A 21,386-nucleotide genomic window follows, 5' to 3' on the forward strand; every position below is an offset into this window, starting at 1 on the left:
ATATCAAGGAAGTTTTAAATATTTTTTTACATATTATGTAATTAATAAATTTATTATTAAATAACCACAATGAAAAGGAATTAATTATTATTCTTTTACTAGAGTCGCTATATATAGCTGGTGCAGGATTTAGCTCAGTTGGTTGAGTGCTCATTTGAGGTGCTTACATCGCAGGATTGAACCACCTCAGTGGATCCATTCAAGTGATTGGTTTTTTTTCGTTCCAACCAGTGCACCACAACTGGTCAGTGAACAAGCACTGTTTTATAATATGCAGTATTTATGTAATAAACTTAAGAAGAAATAATTATAGGATATTAAATGAGCTTCAATTTCATATCATGTTTATATCCTGAGTGAAATACTTTTCAGTTGTCACAAGCTTTAGGGAGAACAATGAAAATTATTTCATGAGGGACATAAACATGATATGAGTTTAATATTCTATTTATTACCAATAATTCATTTGAATTCATTTGACTAATGTTCAAGTAAGGTGGGCCAGTCGTATGACCGTGAGGTGTTACATCCCACTTTACGTTCTAGTTGGATGAAATACTGTGATATAAAGCAAGATATTTTTAACCATATGGGTAATAGTATTGATTCTTATTATTTAAGACTGAAATACTCGCCTTGGAGACACATAAGGAAAGAAACGAGAAATTACTTGAAGAAAAGGGTCCTGAATTTGAGAAAATGGAAGTAAACTTTCAGGAACGTACAGCTGAGTATAGTGCTGTGAAGAAAAATGTTGTGTGTAAGTGATTATCTTGTTCTGTTCAGTAGGCATAAATATATTTACTGTTGACAGTCATCAACATTTTCTTGGGGCATGCATGGTTCTTTTTCAATTTGAAGGTGATACGTCAATCTAATTACTTGAATAAATATTTTACTAAGACAAGCATTATCATAATTATAGAATATTAAACCCGCTTCTATCTTGTATCCTGTTATATCCACAGTAAAATACTTTTCAATTGTCTTGAACTTTATCGTGTGACAATGAAACTTATTTCATGAGGCACATAAACATGATATAAAATGGTAGCGAGTTTAATATTCTATTTATTACCCATAAACAATTTTAATTTTTAGCACCAAACTTGTTTGACTGACGTTCCGCCCACTGTATGATGTCATCGTATGAGATCGAAGTGTTGCGTCCAAATTGATGTTCTAGTGGGACATAACAATTTGATATGGACTAAGATATTTTTAACCATATGGGTCATTATTATTATTATTATTATTATTATTATATACCAGCCAAAGTTATATTTCTAGCATTTTATATTATACAATATAAAAAAACAACAGTTGGAAATACAGGTATCTATAATCAAAAGTATGGTGGAATATTTTTTCTTTCATTTAGCCTTGAAAAAACTGGCCTCGGTGGCGCCGTGGTAGGCCATCGGTCTACAGGCTGGTAGGTACTGGGTTCGGATCCCAGTCGAGGCATGGGATTTTTAATCCAGATACCGACTCCAAACCCTGAGTGAGTGCTCCGCAAGGCTCAATGGGTAGGTGTAAACCACTTGCACCGACCAGTGATCCATAACTGGTTCAACAAAGGCCATGGTTTGTGCTATCCTGCCTGTGGGAAGTGCAAATAAAAGATCCCTTGCTGCTAATCGGAAGAGTAGCCCATATAGTGGTGACAGCGGGTTTCCTCTCAAAATCTGTGTGGTCCTTAACCATATGTCTGATGCCATATAACCGTAAATAAAATGTGTTGAGTGCGTCGTTAAATAAAACATTTCTTTCTTTATAGCCTTGAAAAATCAGAAGACTGATTTGGAGAATACAATAAAAAAGACCAAAAATGATTTACAAAAACTTGTGGAGCCTTTGGTAAGAATGTCTACTGCTTGCTTGTTTGTTTTCTTAGTTGTATGGCTCAAGGGGGGAGGCAAGAAGCACCATGCATGCTATTTATACCTGGTGGGTCAGCTGCAGATGTTTGTCTCTTATTATACTTTTATTTTGGGTGGTGGGTTTACAAAACAGTAGCCTTCCCATGTCATTAATCCTGGAACAGCCCCTAGTCAACTCACTGGATGGTAAATTCCCTCCATTGCAGGCCTTTGGTCACTGTTCAGTGACAGTGAGAAACTGTATTGTTCACAAACGATTATATTGGTTACCCGTAGCCTTCCCGTGTCATTAATCCTGGAACAGCCCCTAGTCAACTTACTGGATGGTAAATTCCCTCCATTGCAGGCCTTTGGTCACTGTTCAGTGACAGTGAGAAACTGTATTGTTCACAAACGATTATATTGGTTACCCGTAACCTTCCCGTGTCATTAATCCTGGAACAGCCCCTAGTCAACTCACTGGATGGTAAATTCCCTCCATTGCAGGCCTTTGGTCACTGTTCAGTGACAGTGAGAAACTATTGTTCACAAACGATTATATTGGTTACCCGTAACCTTCCCGTGTCATTAATCCTGGAACAGCCCCTAGTCAACTCACTGGATGGTAAATTCCCTCCATTGCAGGCCTTTGGTCACTGTTCAGTGACAGTGAGAAACTGTATTGTTCACAATGATTATATTGGTTACCTGTAACCTTCCCGTGTCATTAATCCTGGAACAGCCCCTAGTCAACTCACTGGATGGTAAATTCCCTCCATTGCAGGCCTTTGGTCACTGTTCAGTGACAGTGAGAAACTGTATTGTTCACAAACGATTATATTGGTTACCTGTAACCTTCCCGTGTCATTAATCCTGGAACAGCCCCTAGTCAACTCACTGGATGGTAAATTCCCTCCATTGCAGGCCTTTGGTCACTGTTCAGTGACAGTGAGAAACTGTATTGTTCACAAACGATTATATTGGTTACCTGTAACCTTCCCGTGTCATTAATCCTGGAACAGCCCCTAGTCAACTCACTGGATGGTAAATTCCCTCCATTGCAGGCCTTTGGTCACTGTTCAGTGACAGTGAGAAACTGTATTGTTCACAAACGATTATATTGGTTACCTGTAACCTTCCCGTGTCATTAATCCTGGAACAGCCCCTAGTCAACTCACTGGATGGTAAATTCCCTCCATTGCAGGCCTTTGGTCACTGTTCAGTGACAGTGAGAAACTGTATTGTTCACAAACGATTATATTGGTTACCTGTAACCTTCCCGTGTCATTAATCCTGGAACAGCCCCTAGTCAACTCACTGGATGGTAAATTCCCTCCATTGCAGGCCTTTGGTCACTGTTCAGTGACAGTGAGAAACTGTATTGTTCACAAACGATTATATTGGTTACCTGTAACCTTCCCGTGTCATTAATCCTGGAACAGCCCCTAGTCAACTCACTGGATGGTAAATTCCCTCCATTGCAGGCCTTTGGTCACTGTTCAGTGACAGTGAGAAACTGTATTGTTCACAAACGATTATATTGGTTACCTGTAACCTTCCCGTGTCATTAATCCTGGAACAGCCCCTAGTCAACTCACTGGATGGTAAATTCCCTCCATTGCAGGCCTTTGGTCACTGTTCAGTGACAGTGAGAAACTGTATTGTTCACAAACGATTATATTGGTTACCTGTAACCTTCCCGTGTCATTAATCCTGGAACAGCCCCTAGTCAACTCACTGGATGGTAAATTCCCTCCATTGCAGGCCTTTGGTCACTGTTCAGTGACAGTGAGAAACTGTATTGTTCACAAACGATTATATTGGTTACCTGTAAAGGGGGCAGGATGTAGCCCAGTTGTAAAGCATTCGCCTGATGCACGGTCACTCTAGGACCGATCCTTTCACATTCTAGCCAGTGCACCATGTCTAGTATATCAAAGGCCATGGTATATGCTATCCTGTCTGTGGGATGGTGCTTATAAGAGAGACCTTGCTACTAATGGCCTGGCTACTAATGGAAAAAATGTAGCAGGTTTCCTCTCTAAGACTCTGTCAAAATTACCAAATGTTTGACATCCAATAACCGATGATTGATAAATCAATGTGCTCTAGTGATATTGTTAAACAAAACAAACTTTGGTTCCATCTACGGTCATTAGGTTTAACGTATAAACCAGTCTACCGAATGTTTTCTGCTCTGTTAGCTGAACTTCCTTAGCCATTGGATTTTTTCCCAATCCAACCAGTGCCCCATAACCGGTATATCAAAGTCCATGGTATATGTTATCCTATCTGTGGAAAAAAATGTAGACAAATGATCCCTTGTTAGTAATAGGAAAATGTAGACAAATGATCCCTTGTTAGTAATAGGAAAATGTAGACAAATGATCCCTTGTTAGTAATAGGAAAATGTAGACAAATGATCCCTTGTTAGTAATAGGAAAATGTACTGGGTTTCCTTTGAAGATTACGTGTCAGAATCAGCTGAGAATGTTTTACATTCAGTAGTCTATGATTAATTAATCAGTTTGTTCTAGTGGTGTTGGTAAACAAAATAAACGTTAACTTTGTTTTACCTTGTAGTCTGGGTTATAGTTACTACCATATACTTGTCTTACTACTCATTTTATATTTAGATATCATTAGATATTTTTATTTTAAAAAAGAAACACATTGAACAAAATTAGACGACCAAACCGGTTAACATCAGTTCAACTGGCATGAGTTTTAGTACATTAATAACTAACCCAACATAAATACAACACATTATTAGTCCAACCAGAGGGGACTATAGGTTTTGTGTCCTTCCTTCTTTCTGTCTGTCTGTCTGTCTGTCCATCTGTTCCACATACGTTTTCTGGATTTTTTTTTTTTCTTCACAATTCCTCAATATGTTGAGCTGCATTTTTTATATACTTTTCAAAATTTTTACAAGTGTACAAAGAGTACACTTTTGACCAACCCTCTCCCCCCCCCACCCCCCACCCCCCCAAAAAAATGTACATCCCCCAAATGAAAAATGTTGATCTACATTTTTCATTTTCAAAAAAAGTGTACGCTGGCCCCTTAACCCCCCTAGTGTACGGTTTGTACGCTCGTGAAAATGTTGAAAATTATGGACTGCCCCTTATCATGTTCTGTTAGAGAACAAGTTTGACTTTCCTGGTGTTTTACCCACATTTGACAGAGTTATGACTCTTAAACTTAGTAAATAAGAAAATCTGTTTTCCAGACTGTTTTTCGAAATACCTCAAAATATTATGCTGAAATTTTGTATATAGTTTTATCATGTACTGTTACAAATCACATTTGACTTTCATAGTGATTTATTAATTTTTCATAGACTTACGGCCCTTGGACTTAGGAGATACTAATATTTGTTAGGCCCGGTACGGGACATCAGTTGCTTTAGCAGTACTCTCAGAATGTGTTTTAAAATGACTTGTTTAGTTTATAAATGACTTGTCTTTTTTTTCTTTTTTCTTTTTTTTTCAACTTGTGTCTTTGTTGTAGGGAAATATACAAAACGATATTAAGCACAAGCGGATCGAAGCATTGGATCAGCTAAAGCAACTAGGCAAAGAAATGGAGGAAATTGAGAATTCTATCTTTGTTGAAGGCAGCAAGCTAAAAACAGTTTTGCAAAAAAATGATGAGTTTGAAAAGGTAAATTTTATTTACACCCATACTCCCTGTAAAAACAAGTATGTGGTTTAAACAGCTACAAAATCAGGTCAACTTTTAAACAAAATATGTTTGCTTCAACAGGGGTAGGATCTAACTCAGTCGGTAGAGCACTTGCTTGGGTTGAGGGATAAAACCCCCTCACTGGACCAATTCTCAGATTAGGTGTTTTCCATTTTAAGCAGTGCCTCATGACTGGTATGTGCTTTGGGAATGTGCATATAACAGATCCCTTGCTGCTAATGAAAAAATGTAGGTTCCCTCTTGAACAGTGTGTCAGAATTATCAAATGCTTTACATTCTATAGCCGATGAGTAATAAATCAATGTACTTTAATATCTAAACTTTAATTGTTTAGTTTCCTTCGACATTACTAAGTTCTAAAACAGTCACTTTGACTCAGTGGATGGTTGTTGTTTTTCAGTCCCAGTTTCTACTCTAGTTTAGCTCCTTTCAGTGATAAATAATTTCAATATTCACAATGATATATTATTTCTACATGTATATATTTAATTATGCATCTATGTGTATACAAGCTTAAATGTGAACATGAAAATGCTACAAAATGGCTGAATCCATCACTTTACTACAAGAAGGCTGAATCCATTGCTGACGTTAGGTCACTAGAAAGATAATAATATTGACCACTAAAGCTGCAATGAATACACCAAGTGGCGAATACGATATGTATCACAAATATTGGGTCTTGAATACAAATAAATATTCATGAATACCAACAATTACAGTAAATTTAGCAATACTGTACTACTGACTTGCTGAATGGAGCAACCCACCTGTGAACATAAGTTAAAAATAGCATTTAAATACAAGAGTAGGATGTGTTTAATATTAAACTTTGAAATGTTAGACGTTGAAAAGTAAATAATTAAATGTCAGTTATAAAAACAAAATTATAATAAAAAGAAAATTAACAAGATGCAAAAACAAAACAAGTATGTAAACACTGTCTAGAAGTAAAAGAGGCTCTTTAGGCAGTGACCACATCTCCTGCTTTGCTGAACACCCTCTCCAAAACAAATAAAATAAATTTCAGTTTTGAACATTCACTGTCAACAAAATCATGGAAACTAACAGAAATATAGAGGTACGTCGATGTTTGCAAACACTGTTGATTTTTCTTTCATTTCCCTTTTTTTTCCAAATAAGAATTTGAGAGTTGGTACTTTTTCCAAATTGTAAAAATTAGAACTTGACTAATTTGGCTAACGTCTAATAAACACATAGTAAAATCTCCAAAATTATGTTGGGTTTTTGGGGTGGTTTTTTTATATAAGAATAATGAATGCTCAATTTTAAAGGTCATGTTAGACAGTTAACTCTTATTTCATTGAGCATCGCACCTGGTTTTGGCAAATAAATTGTGGATGTTATTTAGTCTACATTACTTTCGGCTGTTACAGTAACTGCTGGTGAAGAATTATCTCGCCGGGCCATAACCTCACCGTGGTGCAGGGGTGTAACATTCTCTTTGAGAATGGCCAATACAGCACAAATTGAAATTTTTAGTAAAAGTCAGTATCTATCTGTGATATTTGTATTTTTGCACAGTTCTTTACACTGGTTTTATTTAAATCTTGAATTTTTATATTGATGTTGATCATCACCTTATTTGTTTGCATTACCATAGTTTGACACCCAATAGCCTATGTATTTTTCGTGCTGGGGTGTCGTTAAACATTCATTCATTCGTTCTCTCGCCGGTTAGTTGATTACCTAGATATAACATGTCGCGACCGTTTGCAACATGTATAGCTAGTTTGACCATTGATAATAATATAATAATGACTGCCATTGTGTTATTACAAGATTTTATTATTCACGAAAGTTTCAGAGGTGTTTTGGGGGGGTTTTGTTGTTGTTTTTTAGGGGGGATTTGTTCTTCACAAATAGTTGGTCAAAGTGTTTTCAAAAATCCATATTGCTGGCATTTAAGACACAGTAATGATGAACAGTTTACCTTATTTATTATTAATATCTGCCGTGTATACTATCGCATGTCACTTTATTTCTTGCATTGTTAATAATAATTAACTACATTAGACAGAGGATGTACCAGTTTTTGTTATCAAAAATATCGTATTACTGACGTAATTTGGCCATCGTGAGTAGGCTACACTGGGTAGTGTATAGTAGACTGCTTAAGATACTTCTGTTTGTATATACAGCATGCAAACTGTTGTCTTTCTGAATAGATATAATTCATAATAATAATAATAATAATAATAAAGATAAAAATCAAATAATAATAACGAAACCCACTAATATATTTGGTTCTTTGGGTACCGAATAACGAATATGTAATCACATATCACAGATGGTCTGTATTCAGAGCACCGAATACGTGAGTGAATAGTTGCAGCTCCAGCCCAGTGGAAAAACATTCACTTGATGCACGATCAGTTTGGGATCGATCCCCATCGGTAGGCCTATTAATTGGGCTATTTCTTGTTCAAGCCAGTGCACCACGACTGGTACATGTCTATCAAAGGCTGTGGTATGTGCTATCCTGTCTGTGGGATGGTGTATATAAAAGATCCCTTGCTACTAATGGAAACATGTAGCGGGTTTCCTCTCTAATACTATAAGTCAAAATTAACAAATGTTTGACATCCATTAGCCGATGATTAAGAAATTGATGTGCTCTGGCAACAAGAAATAATGGCTGCATCAAAAATCACTACTAGCATAATAATGTCTGTATTTCATACCAAGTTGTAATATGGGATTGAATGTCTGTAGTGTTGAATGTGCTGCCTATGTTCCAAGTCAACTTCTAACAATATTAATTGAAGTACATTTTGTCTGCAATTTGATGTGTTCCTTTATTTCTTTCCATCAATATAGAATGCAAAAAAAAAATAGACTATGAGGGCAGTTTTACGGGAAAGGTTGCTCTACTCGTTGATTGGAATAAAATTTTCATAACTTTAAAATTTAAAGCTCTGTTCTGCTGAAATTCTGTGTGAATGGTATAGCAACCTACAAACCAAATTTTATTGAAATAACTTGATTTTTCATCAAGTAGTGAATATTTATATATCACAATAACACATTTACGAGTCGCATTTGCATTTTTGCATTATTCCATCACTATTTTAATAATAATGTGATGTGAAATAGATACTTTTATTTTTATTTATTTGAATACCAGACTACTGGTAAACATTTTTTTACCAACCATATTAAAACTGGATGTTGTGTTATAAATTTACAGTATTTTAAAGAACTAACCCTGTTTTCCGTTAAAATGTTTTTGAAGAAGTCCTGTCATGAACATTGACCTATAAATAATTCAAATAACATTTACAACAATTATTTTTGTATTACTATAATCACAATAGTTACAGTTCAGTCAAGAACAAAAATCGATGTAACTTTGTTATTTACTTTGAGATATTTATTGTAACATAGAGCCTAAAAATTTCCGTTAAAAAATGTCCCCTCCTAAACATGGGTCACATAAATATATACAGGCAGGTTACAAAACTTTAATCATATAGTACATGCATAATAGCCTGCGAAAACTAATTTGTATAATTATTGTGTTTATGTGAATTGTAGTTCTGTAAATACACAAGATTTGGCATGTTAAACAAAATGCTCCCTCCTAAACACAATTTTAATATGTATATTTAAACATCTTTTTGCAAAGTGCTTTTATTACATTATCAGTATATTTACTCGAATGGATACAAAATACAATTCTATACCAATTTCATAATATATATGAAGGGGTTTTTTTTATATATTTTTCGTAAAAGTGTTGTGAGATATGATGCATTATTGAGAATTACTGTATGTCTAAAATAAAACATACTTACATGTAGGATTTAAATTAATTTAAAATTAACTATCCATTCACTGATGCAGTGGCAATTTTATGTCACAATGTTCAAGTTCCGGAAAGGACATTTTACAACATGTTAAAGCTGAGCAGATTTGATATTGACATGTCTGGGTGTTGCTATGTACATGTACATGTGACTTGTATGGAAGTCTGAGCCATTTGTTGACAATCTGCGGGTGTTAGTGGGGTTTGACTGAGAGATGTCAGCTTTGTTTATTATTCTGTCACACTTGGAAACTTGTGCAGTGATCAGTTTTGGTTCTTTATTCTGCCATGTTTATATACAGTCAGCCTGTGTTAAGCATTCACCATAAGGAGGACATGTATCAAATTGGCCTTTTAACACAGGTGGCTGTTTTATACAGGTGGCTGCTTAATGCAGGTCAGTTCATATTACTACAGAATCTGATGTTTTTCAAGAATATTGTTTTCTATGACGAGGGTTATTATATTGGATGAATAATCAATACACAATGCAAGTGTAAAATGCTTGAAGGTGATCATATTGGTATGAAATTCCTTCATGAGTGTAAAGTGACATCAACATTTAAATGGCCACGGACAAGGTCCCCCCACACTGTTGGAGTGGAGTGCTTAGAAAGTTGCTTCATCTTTCTTGGGCCTTTAACAGTTGAAGGGCATGAGCCTTTTATTCTGCCACAGTTGCAGGACGTAAAATCCAAATATTACAAAATAACGCTGACAAATAAGGACATTGCAAACTAAGTAGATTGTGTCTTGTATGCAGCAGTGTACATATGAATGACAGGTAATCTTTCAATATTAATTATCTAATTACACCATTACATGCAGATTCATATCAAATATTATTTCCGAATACAATTATGAATTAAATTTTAAAAAAGATTAAGAGCAGTCTCAGTTTATTTAACTGAAATCTACATGCTAAACAAAAATGTCCCCTCCTAAGCAAAATTGCCATTTTCACACTGCATTGTTCGAAAGCTTATAATTATTACTGCTAATACTAATGCAATCAATATTATTTTTATCTAGTATTGTAAAAAACATATTGAAATTTCATTTCTAATTAAGTTATAGACATTCTGTTTGTAAGATTAGTATTTAATGGTTTCTGTTTAAAACAAATCATTTTTAAATAGAAGAATATTGCTAAAATATTACCAAAAATCATCAAAAACCTTAAAATCTTTGGACTTATTAATGAAAAAATAGTTACTCTTAACAGTTTCCTATTTAAAAAAACACTTCAGTTTATACAGAAATGTATCACATAAAAGATTATGATTATGCTGTACCTATATGTCCTCATATTTTTATGCTGTGCATGTGATCATATCACTGATTATTTTATAAACCGTAACAGCTGTAGGTCCAATTTTGTATAAAACATTTCTCTAGTCATATTGCTTTTGTAAAAATATAGTTTTTTATAGAATGCTGCATACTTAATTTTTGGGTCCCAGTGAGACTCTTTATGCAACATTTCCCGTGAAACTGCCCATAAAGTGTATAGATAAAACATTAATTTAATTATATATGTGTAAATATTTTTTCAGAATATCAAAAAATGGGAAAAAGAAATCAAGGAACTTGAACTGCAGATGGCCCAGAATGAGTTGATAAAAGTCAAACTGGAGAACCAGATCACTGACGAAAAAGGTGATATGCTCTTGTTTCTAATGTATGGGTAGATTATTGATGGGTGTGGGCAACTTGGCAATTTTTAATGTTTGCATGAATCTCATGGAGGCACATATCCATTTTGTGTTTTTATGCATAGTAAATGTTAAAATTCATATCTTGTGGATTTATCAGCTTGTAAAGTATTTTAATGTTGTTCAGCAGGCAGTTGTTAAAAAAATTTCACAATTGATAATAAACATCTAAACATTGTCCGGAGTATATAACAACAGTCATAATCAGAGGTATGTGTAGCTCAATAATAAAATAAATGTAAAATTAATATTCAATAAGATTCTTGTCATTACTTTCAGACAACCTTGTTAAAAGCTGGCTAGAGGACCAAAAGATGCAACAGGTACTATTTGTTTTGTAAATCTTAAGTTCAGTCATGAGAAAGGTGACATTACATGCTGAATTTAACAACTTGTTTTCATTTGTAAAATGTTTTTGTTTACAGCATAAATTTGTGGAATTAACAATTATAATGAAGAGTTGAAAGAACCTTATGGTTTTAATGTGGTGGTGGTGGTAGTGCTGTTGATGGTAAAGGTGATGATGATGAAGGCAATGATGATTGTGTATTTATCCTATAGTCAATAAAGGTTCATTACAGCTAGTTCTCAAGGACAGATTTTAATTAGTGTTGGAGAGAAAACCAAATGTCATCACCTAGACTACTTTTTATTACCGGTTACTAGTTCTCTTGTTCACAAATAAAACATAACATCACACTGCCTTGATATGATACCCCTGTCTTGGATCACACACATTTTCTGCTGAGCTCTGTGTTCCCAAGCTAATTAAACATGTGTGAGCATAAACTGTTTACTTTTAGTTTGATGCCTAGTAAATTCAGGTTTTATTTAATAGATGCATGCAGATGAATTTTCAATTTCTGTTTTGTATTGGGACATTAGCGTTTTAAATTCACCATGCTGAAAGTGCATTATCACATCCCTGCTAGACCACTATCAGTCAAGTCTGGTTCTGGGGCTGGTCATATGTTAGCTGCGTTACAGATTCCTTTTGGGCTTTATATCCTTGTTTTAGATAATTTTCTGTATTAATGCTTCTGGATCCCATTATTTCTACAGTGTATTCTATATTGCAGGGATAATTCTGTTATATTATTTTTTTCTTTTACAAAGTGTTTTAACAATTTACAATAACTGAAATGATTTTGTTTAACTTAACATAATGCCTACACCATTCTGCTTTATCTATTTATTGTTGTTTTATTTTACTTGTAAGATTTTTGCTGAATTGGATGAGTTGTCTGTCAAAGAATTTGGACAAATTCTTGAGAAGACAGAATGTCGAGCACACTTGATTGGCGATATCACATCTAATCTGCAAACTGAACTAGCAATGCTTTCGACTTTTCTAGAGACTTTAGCCACCAGACGGCCTGCAGGTAGGCTTTCTAAATGTACCTACTAAGCTGTAGACCAATACAATTTAGTATTCTTTTTCTTCTTTGTTTTTCATATATTTACTACATATACTTTGAGGCTTAGAGTTAATTTTTTTTTTCCTTACTACCAAGTTAATTAGATCATTGTTTATGATATTTTATAGATTTTCAACTTGCTGGTTTGTTAGCAGTCAAAATGGAAAAATTTATAATGTTGTCCAAAATCATATCTTCCAAAAGCGATACAATGAGATTTTTAAATACAGTTAAAAGACTACAAAACAGTCATGATGTGATTATCAAAATGGAATAAATGTTAGTAAATATTTAATATACTGCTGTTTGTCAAGATTTATTACAATGTCTTAATACCAACAAGGAAAATAAAGAAACACTGGTTGAGAGAGAAAAAATCCTGCTGTTGTCAAACAGGCTACTCCAACCAGGAAAGTACATCCCACACCCTTTGATGTACCAGTTATGAGGCACTGGTTGTGATGGTGACAAGTCCACTGTATAACGGTCGATTGATCCTGTGATCCATTATACCTTAAAGGGACACACCCTAGTTACGGCTAGTTGTTAACCATTACGGCGTTGTTTTTCGCTATTAAACCCATTTTTTTTACAAATAAAATTGCACTTTACTTGCCGTTTATTATTTAGAATATACATTTCCATTCACCTGAAGTGTTTTTTGGTAATCCTGGTTTTTGTAATACCACAAAATGCATTTTTCGTATTTCATAAATCGCACGTCTGAGAAAAAACCGTTGAGCAGACAAGGTCTAATCTATTTTTAGAGGGGATATTTCCATTTCAATATCACAGACGTTGGTATATCACGTACCGTTATAATTTTGGTTCGGTTTGTTTTCTCGTGCACGGTTCGTGCAATCAACATCCAATTTGTTGTTGTTCATTTGTGAGATTTCTCTTCACAGTTCGTGAACATTTTCAGTAACAATAAAGTTCAGACAAGTAAGTGTCTCAATACAAAACGTTAAAACCCTTAAAACCAATAATTTTGCTAAGTTTTACGATATCTGGAGAGGGGATACAACCAGGACAGAACAGTTGGAACATGTCCAGGAGAGGTGAAAGAAACGCACCCCAAGTCTGTGAAATTTGTCGTGACGTAGGCATTGTTGTGCTTCAAGCGACATCTATCGGTGACGTCAGAATACTAACTTTCAAAATTATTTCAAGCAATTGGGACATGGGGATTCCCATGGTATTTATCGATATAAAACCTGCTTTTTCACTCCATTTGATAAAAACGTGATCTAAGTGTGTTACAGGTTTGTAGATTAACCAAATTATAATTTATTTTCGCTGGATGGAACTAGAGTGTGCGGCTTTAAGGTAGAGCTATACCACTGAGTTTTATCACACCCCACAAACAAAAACGAACATCACAGCAGTATGATGCTTGCTATTATTGTACTTGCATAATACATATTTCAGAGACTCCAAGAAGCAGCAGGAAGCAATCCAGTCGAAGGACGTTAACCGCAGTAGATGCAGTGGCTGAAGCGAATCGGGTATTGGGTCACACCCCACGACCTCCCACTTCACGAAGCAGCAAAAGCAGACTTCAGCTCCGAGCACCCAGTCGTGCTTCAATTTCACCATCACATTAACACAAATACAGCTGACATCACCAAGTTGTTATATTGGTTTTACAAATATTTAGTATATCCATATGCATTGCACGTTTTGGAAACACCCAATAGCCAATGTGTATTTTTGTGTTGGGGGGTCGTCAAACATTCATTCATTCATGCATTTTTGAACCTACACGTACCATCATTCATGGTAAAGAATATGTTTTAACTAGTTGTATTGTTTTTAGAAAGATTTATTATAGCCATGTTCATTTCATTTTTGAAAATATATGTACCATCATTCGCTGTAAAGAATATTTGTAAGTGTGGGTGTGTGTGCATGTGTGTATTTTATGTTTGAAAATAGATATACCATCGTTCAGTTGTTATCATAAATATTTCTAAGCAAAATATATATATATATATGTGGGTTTCATGTTTGAGAATGCTTGTACGATCATTCAGTTATATACTAAATAACTTTCTTTTCTTTTTTTTTTTTAAATCTCCATGTGGATTTTCCGTTTAAAAAGAACTAGGAGTTTTGTTTTTTCTTGTGTAATATTCGATTCACATCCTATGAAAAGACAGTGTACATTATTTTATGCAGTAGTCAGTTTTGTTTTTATATATATTAAAAGCCAGTTATACAATGGTTAAGTTGGATCTCATTCCACTTCATCTGTTGGTAGATTAGACTTCTCCAGGTGACCTTTTATTGTGAACAAGTTACTCCACTTGTCTCAACTACAGTTATGCCTGTGGAGACCTACACTCAAAAGATACAATTCTTATTTTATTGAAAAGCTGTGATCTGTGATAGTAATGCTGTGATACAATTAAACTGATAAATGCATTGGCATCTGTTATGTTTTTGGCATTGTTATTAGCTTAAAGGAATGCTTTAAGCAAGGCTTTTGGACGGGTATGCATATTCAAAGATATATAATGCACATTATTGCTTAATATCAACAAGTATATTATTATATTTAATTAATAAAACTGTTAAATGTAACGGCTATTAGATATAACAGGTGCAGCCATTTTGTTCCATTCCAGTGAATATGCCCCCTGGCGAGCTGGTGGTTACATAATACTTAACACGTAATGTCAGGAATGAACCTTAGAACTAGAGAAACACAATCTACCTGTTTTTTGCGGGATGATAAATAGTCATACATTGCAATGTTCTGTAATAATATACATCCCAGTAAACCAGCAATAAGTATATCCAGCAATATATATTATTTTTCAATACAAAATAAAACACCATTGTCAAAGTGGCTACACAACAAGTTGAAATAATTAACAATGTTTTGTCCACGCATTAACCTACATACTGAAATGATACACAGTGTTTTCTTAGTTAATTGGTCTATGCTGTTAGTTGCTTCTACCTGTGATTCCTGATTGGCAGGTGTGTATTTGATTGGTAACCAAACGAGCCAATTAATTGACGTTGTCTAGACACAAAAATACATACCGTTATTATGTAATATTACCTGTCGCCCCTAAAATGTTAATGGACATGGTTTATTACTGTAAATAACTCTTTAAAACTATTGATTAAGTAGACTTTTCCATCTAAAACCACAGAACTGACCAATTACGTAGTCCCAAAGAAAAGAAACTTATCACTTGGGTATCGTGGGTTGTCGTTTTTGCTCCAACGTAGCATATCAATAGGCATAATAGTGTACATTTTTCCTTTGGATTATTTAACAGAGAAAAATACTATAACCCCATTTTGTTCCATTAATGCAACTTAAAATATATTTAAATAGTTTATTATATTATTGTCATTTAATTATGCTGTTTTATAAGTCATGTTGATAAAAAAAGAAGCGCCTTGTTGAAAATTACTGCTTTTGTTTACACTGTACATACAGGAGATGGTTAGGAGCCGACGTCACTTCACCCCAAACAAGCTGTCCCGGACGCCTCGAAAGGAAAATGGCTGTGCCCAGTTAGCAGGAATAATCACGTTTTTTTATTAACACTAAAGTTACACATTTTTCATTTGTTACATGTTTTCATTTCTTAAAGTGTCAGTATGTGTTGGTGGCCCGGGTATGCATCTTTCCAACACATAAGGCTCTTGTTTTAGTTTACTCTCCCTTTAACTTGCTTAGATGCAAGATAATTTATATTTAATCAGTTTCTGTACCATATGTAAATAAGTATCATACTTTGACTTTACCATTGGGCTATTTCTCATTCCAGCCAGTGCACGACGACTGGTATATGAAAGGCTGTGGTATGTGTTATTCTGTCTGTGGGATGGTGTATATAAAAAAATCCCTTGTTGATAAAGGAAAAATGTAGTGTGTTTCCTCTCTAAAACTTATTTAGCATAACCATATGTTTGACATACCATAGCCAATGATTAATAAATCAATGTGCTCTAGTAGTGTTAAACAGAACAAACTTTTGGACTTGGGTCCATTCAAATTGTGGTCTGTGAAAATATAAGGCATTTGTTTTTATTTTGTGACCTGGAATAATCGATGACTTGAAACATTGTATCCACCTTATAGGGATGTTTGGTTGCAACAAAAGTTTAGAAATTATGTTCCAGGAGCTGTACACATATATTTATCCTATAACTTGCCCATAATATGCAGGCCATAAGCCCATTTGATATTTACCGCTGTTAATGTTTTCCTTTCAATGAGACATTTGTTTACAGCCAACAAGACTTGTATATCTGAGCATAACATTTTGATGAGCTGTAGTTCAAGTGGTTAATCACCATGAAGTCATAATTACCGGTGAGGCAACTTTAGAGCTTTGATTTACTAAATATTGAATTAAAATGTTACTTTAGAAGTGTTTAGGATAAAGTAAATACCAACCTCATCTAGTTAATTGACAGAGCCTCGACATTTTCCATATTAAAAAATACTCGTGATGAATCCTCTATATAACATCTGTCCTGTGGGCAGGGTTGTATGAAAGAACAAAGGCAGTGTATTAATAAATTATTGACATATTTATTACTCTTGTTCTCTTAGTAGATAATGCCATAGCTCAACTCCACATTTAACTCCACATTTAAACAGTAGTACAGATCACAATTGTACAAAAAATGAAATTATTCTAGCAACAAATAAATTTTGTCGGACAAAATGTTGGCAATCCAACAAAATGAATATATACATTTCACAAATTAACTGTATTGTTAAATCTGAAAATACTAATTACAAATAACCCATTTAATGTAACTGATCTTTGTAAGATGTCGAATCAACTTCATGATGTCTTTTTATATTGGTGCTTTTGTTTTGAATGGTATCTACATCATTTATGGGAGGCGGCTGCAAATGTCAGCAACAACTTCAGCACCATCACTTTTGCTTCGTATACAATATTACTGTATTTTATTTCATGTCCATAGTTCATAAATGGTATAGTATTTAAAATTACAAGTTTCTTCAGTCACGTATGTATTAATAGTTTTCAGTAGGGGGCAGGACATAGCCCAGTGGCAAGGTACTTGTCTGATGCACCATCAAACTGGGATCAATCCCCGTCTGTGGACCCATTGGGCCATTTCTCATTCCAACCAGTGCACCACAACTTGTATATCAAAGGCCACTGTATATAAAAGATCCCTTGCTACAAATGGGAAAATGTAGAGGGTTTCCTCTCTGTGTCTAATGTCAAAATTACCAAATGTTTGACATGAAATCGTCAATGATTAATAAATCAATGTGCTCTAATGGTGGTGTTAAAACAAATTTTAATGTGTAATTTTCCACCAATGTGAAAATGCAAACATTGTTTATTCAAATTCTTATTTTAGTAATCTATAAATCGAGAACTACATGTGAGCTAGGTTAGCTCTACTCCTGTCAAATTATATTCAGTTCAAAATTCCACCATTTTTCAAATGCAACCTATACAACAATTACCACTGGCTATGTTATATTTATTGTGTACGAAGCAAAAATGTTGATCAATCCCACTCCAAGGGTTATAAATTATTAAAAGCAAAATATTAGCAGTTGATGCATTTACTTGCAGCATAAATGGGGTTTTTCTTCTTATAAATATAAAATTGTTCTTATAAATGATACACAAAGTACTATATGTCCTATAATAATTTTTATAACAATAATTTCTTCTTTAAATATACAGGTCAACCCTTATAACACATGCACCAAATATTATTTACTCTGTTCTAACAATGCAGTGATTGTGAACCATTTATGGGTCAGAAACAGAGTACAGCGAACCATTTACATATAGGCAGTTATCTGTTGCCAAAGATAACAATGGATCAGTCATCCAATTGGTTATAATCAGCCTTTCATATCGCCTCAAATGAGCAAATCTGATTACTGTACCACAATGGGAAAAACCTACTGCCACAAACGTTATTAGATAGCAAGAGGCCATTGACACATACATCAGGCCTCTGATAATCAGAGATGAGAGTAGGTTACGAAAAAGAAATCCAGAAATTTTAATGGTGGTGGTTTGGTACTGAAATTGGCCTTAGAGTTAGGGATGCATAATGGTCTAAAATGGCAGCCGCTATTCAGCCAAATCCATATACATTTTGGACGGAAAATTTGGACAAACAAAGGAAACACTTTCAAAGACAATAAAAATCAGGAATTTCATACAAATCGGGGTTAAACTTTCATTTCTGGATAATTCAAAATTTGTGTAATTTATAGGTTATGCAAAAACAAATTCAGGTAACCTATGCACAATTACTTTCTAGCGCGACAGATGAACAAAATTATTGTTCTCGTAATTTTCAGAGGCCTGTACTAAGTGACAACAATTTAGCCAAATAAATGCACTTGCTGGAGATAGACTTTGGGGTTGGAGTGGAACTATAGTGACAAGAATTAGTCTAATTTTAATGAACTAAAAATACCCTGGACGGGGGTGTTGTTAAAAATGTAAAGACCAATATTTTAATAATATCAAAATACATTGTTATTTTTGTTTTGTATTTCCTACATTAATTGTTAAGAATAAAATTATTTACAGTAGATTCATAATTTTAATTTCATTGTTATAAGTTTACTTCTGATTATTAAATTAGGAGTCCTCTAATCCCACAAAATATGAATTCTTGCATATTTTATTTAAAAATTTTGTTATTGCACACAAGGGAATCTTTTGTGGTATGTTAGAGATCATGTCAATCATTTTTAAAATTAATGATGTTGCTACTGAGAGGAAAAGAAAAAGAAAAAAAGCTTATACAAGCTGTGAGTAACCATCAAAATACTTCCATAATTCAAATTGTATAAATATGCAGTCATAGTTGCATATCAGAATTACAACAAAACAAATTCTACAAAAATATACATATTAGTAAATTTTCTTCTGTCGCTTTAAATATTTCTATACATTCATTTTTTAACAATTCATGGTAGCCATTTAAGTACAAAATACTGTTCAAGTTAACAACTTATTTCATAAAAGTGGGGAGCCTTTAAAGGGACATTCCTGAGTTTGCTGCATTGTAAGATGTTTCTGACTAATAAAATATTTCTACGATAAAACTTACACATTAAATATATTTTCTTGTTTAGAATATCAATGTCTGTATATTCAATGTGTTTCTGGTCGTCTTAATATTTGTAAGAAGCCCAAAATTTATTTTGTCTTCAAATAATTTCGTACAACAACAAAAAAAAGATTTAGGAAATAAAATGAAATTTAACCTAGTACAAATATTAGAACGATTAGAAACACGTTTAATATGCAGCCACTAATATTTTATGCAGAAAAATATATTTCGTATGTAATTACAATCTTTAAAAAGTCTCTGCTAGTCGATAACATCTTAAAAATTGCAGCAAACTTGGGAATGACCCTTATAATATCAAGATCCAAAAATAAGCCTCAAAATAATGAGTTTTTAATATATTTTTTCAACTTGTCTTTAGAACTGGTAATGTGGTTTATCATATTCAAGTGAAATGATATTGGTAACAATCTCAGTGTTATAAACTATCAATATTCACAAATATCCCACATCATTAATTATCAAAATTGCAACATTTCATAATCAACTGTTAATTGTAAACTGATGCCGAGTGTGTTCTGTATTGTGATTGGTTAATTACATTCTTTTTCCGGGAGCAAATGAAAAATAACACACAGAAAGCTAATGACGTCATTAGAATGGGTCTATAATTAGATTATAGCCAGGTATTTTTTTCAAGAAATACAATATATACAGTTCGTTCCATAGAAAAACAATTCAGTTTACAATGGACATAACCACATGTAATTTTTACATTTGCAGGTGTTATTGTCCATTTGATGTCCGTAAATGTTTCATTTTTAACCTCAGGTTAACGTCTTCGGTTATTTGCAGGATCAAATAGACAATAACATCCGCAAATCTAAAAACTCCATATGGTTACTTCCCAATTTCATCCATAAAATTTTATGTAAATGATGGAATAATAAATTTCACAATGATATTGGAATCAAATACCATATAAATATTTAACAAAGAAAAACACAAAAATATTTTTATGATAAACATACTCTAGGGAGAGTTAATTGGAAAATTGGCTAGGACCCTCTCTTTTAGAGGGCTCAAATATTTTACAACTAGTAATCCAATTTAACTATCTGAAACCGTTTACCTTGTTAATCTTTTTATCACAATCGAAACTCAGGTTACATGATTATCTTGCATGTTTTGAAATTTTTAAGAATGTTCGAGGATCTATTCCCGTAACACCAGCAGTCAAGGTGGAATAGGATATGAGAATGAGAATGCATTCGCAAACCCATTCTTGCTTCTTTGAAATATTAATAGGTTCCCTATACCAGAAAGTGTTTCATATGCACACCAGTGGCATTTTAGGAGGCCTAGTGCTCAGGAACAATTTGACTGGTCTGGTGAGCAACTGTGATCTCCCACCCTCCTTAACATGTCTCATGATTGAAAGAACCCAAGACTATGCCCAGTTATAACTTTTTGATTATTTACAATGTGGCAGTCTCGAAAAAGACAAAAAAACACAACACTTTTAAATATGATTACCAGTAGAAATGTGTAACTGAACTACTACTTCTATAACTGATCAGGTAACAAAACAATACATTTACAGAATGGGTTTTTTTAAAATATAATGGGGCAAAGAAAATAATAATAAATTTAAAACTCAAGAAAAGTTAATCGAAACAAGCTATCTTTAAAAATACTTCTGAAAATAATGGCCATAACAAATATAACTACTGTAAAATATGGTGTATGATACCAGCAACAAATATTTTATAAAATATAACCAACATGT

General features: G+C 33.8%; 1 protein-coding gene across 1 annotated transcript in view; it reads left to right on the plus strand.

Annotated features, from left to right (window-relative positions):
• LOC121371120 (myosin heavy chain, non-muscle-like) overlaps positions 1–14,959 on the plus strand; it is a 38,064-nt gene extending 23,105 nt beyond the window's left edge. The window contains exons 18-24 of the mRNA XM_041496783.1: positions 622–760; positions 1,781–1,860; positions 5,376–5,528; positions 10,956–11,058; positions 11,394–11,437; positions 12,334–12,496; positions 13,964–14,959. Of these exons, the coding sequence (XP_041352717.1) occupies positions 622–760; positions 1,781–1,860; positions 5,376–5,528; positions 10,956–11,058; positions 11,394–11,437; positions 12,334–12,496; positions 13,964–14,139 (858 nt within the window). The 3' untranslated portion in view covers positions 14,140–14,959. The remainder of the gene's footprint in view (positions 1–621; positions 761–1,780; positions 1,861–5,375; positions 5,529–10,955; positions 11,059–11,393; positions 11,438–12,333; positions 12,497–13,963) is intronic.
• The last annotated feature ends 6,427 nt before the right edge of the window (positions 14,960–21,386 follow it).

Source organism: Gigantopelta aegis, chromosome 4 (genome assembly GCF_016097555.1).
Source record: "Gigantopelta aegis isolate Gae_Host chromosome 4, Gae_host_genome, whole genome shotgun sequence".
NCBI classification, from domain to species: domain Eukaryota; kingdom Metazoa; phylum Mollusca; class Gastropoda; order Neomphalida; family Peltospiridae; genus Gigantopelta; species Gigantopelta aegis.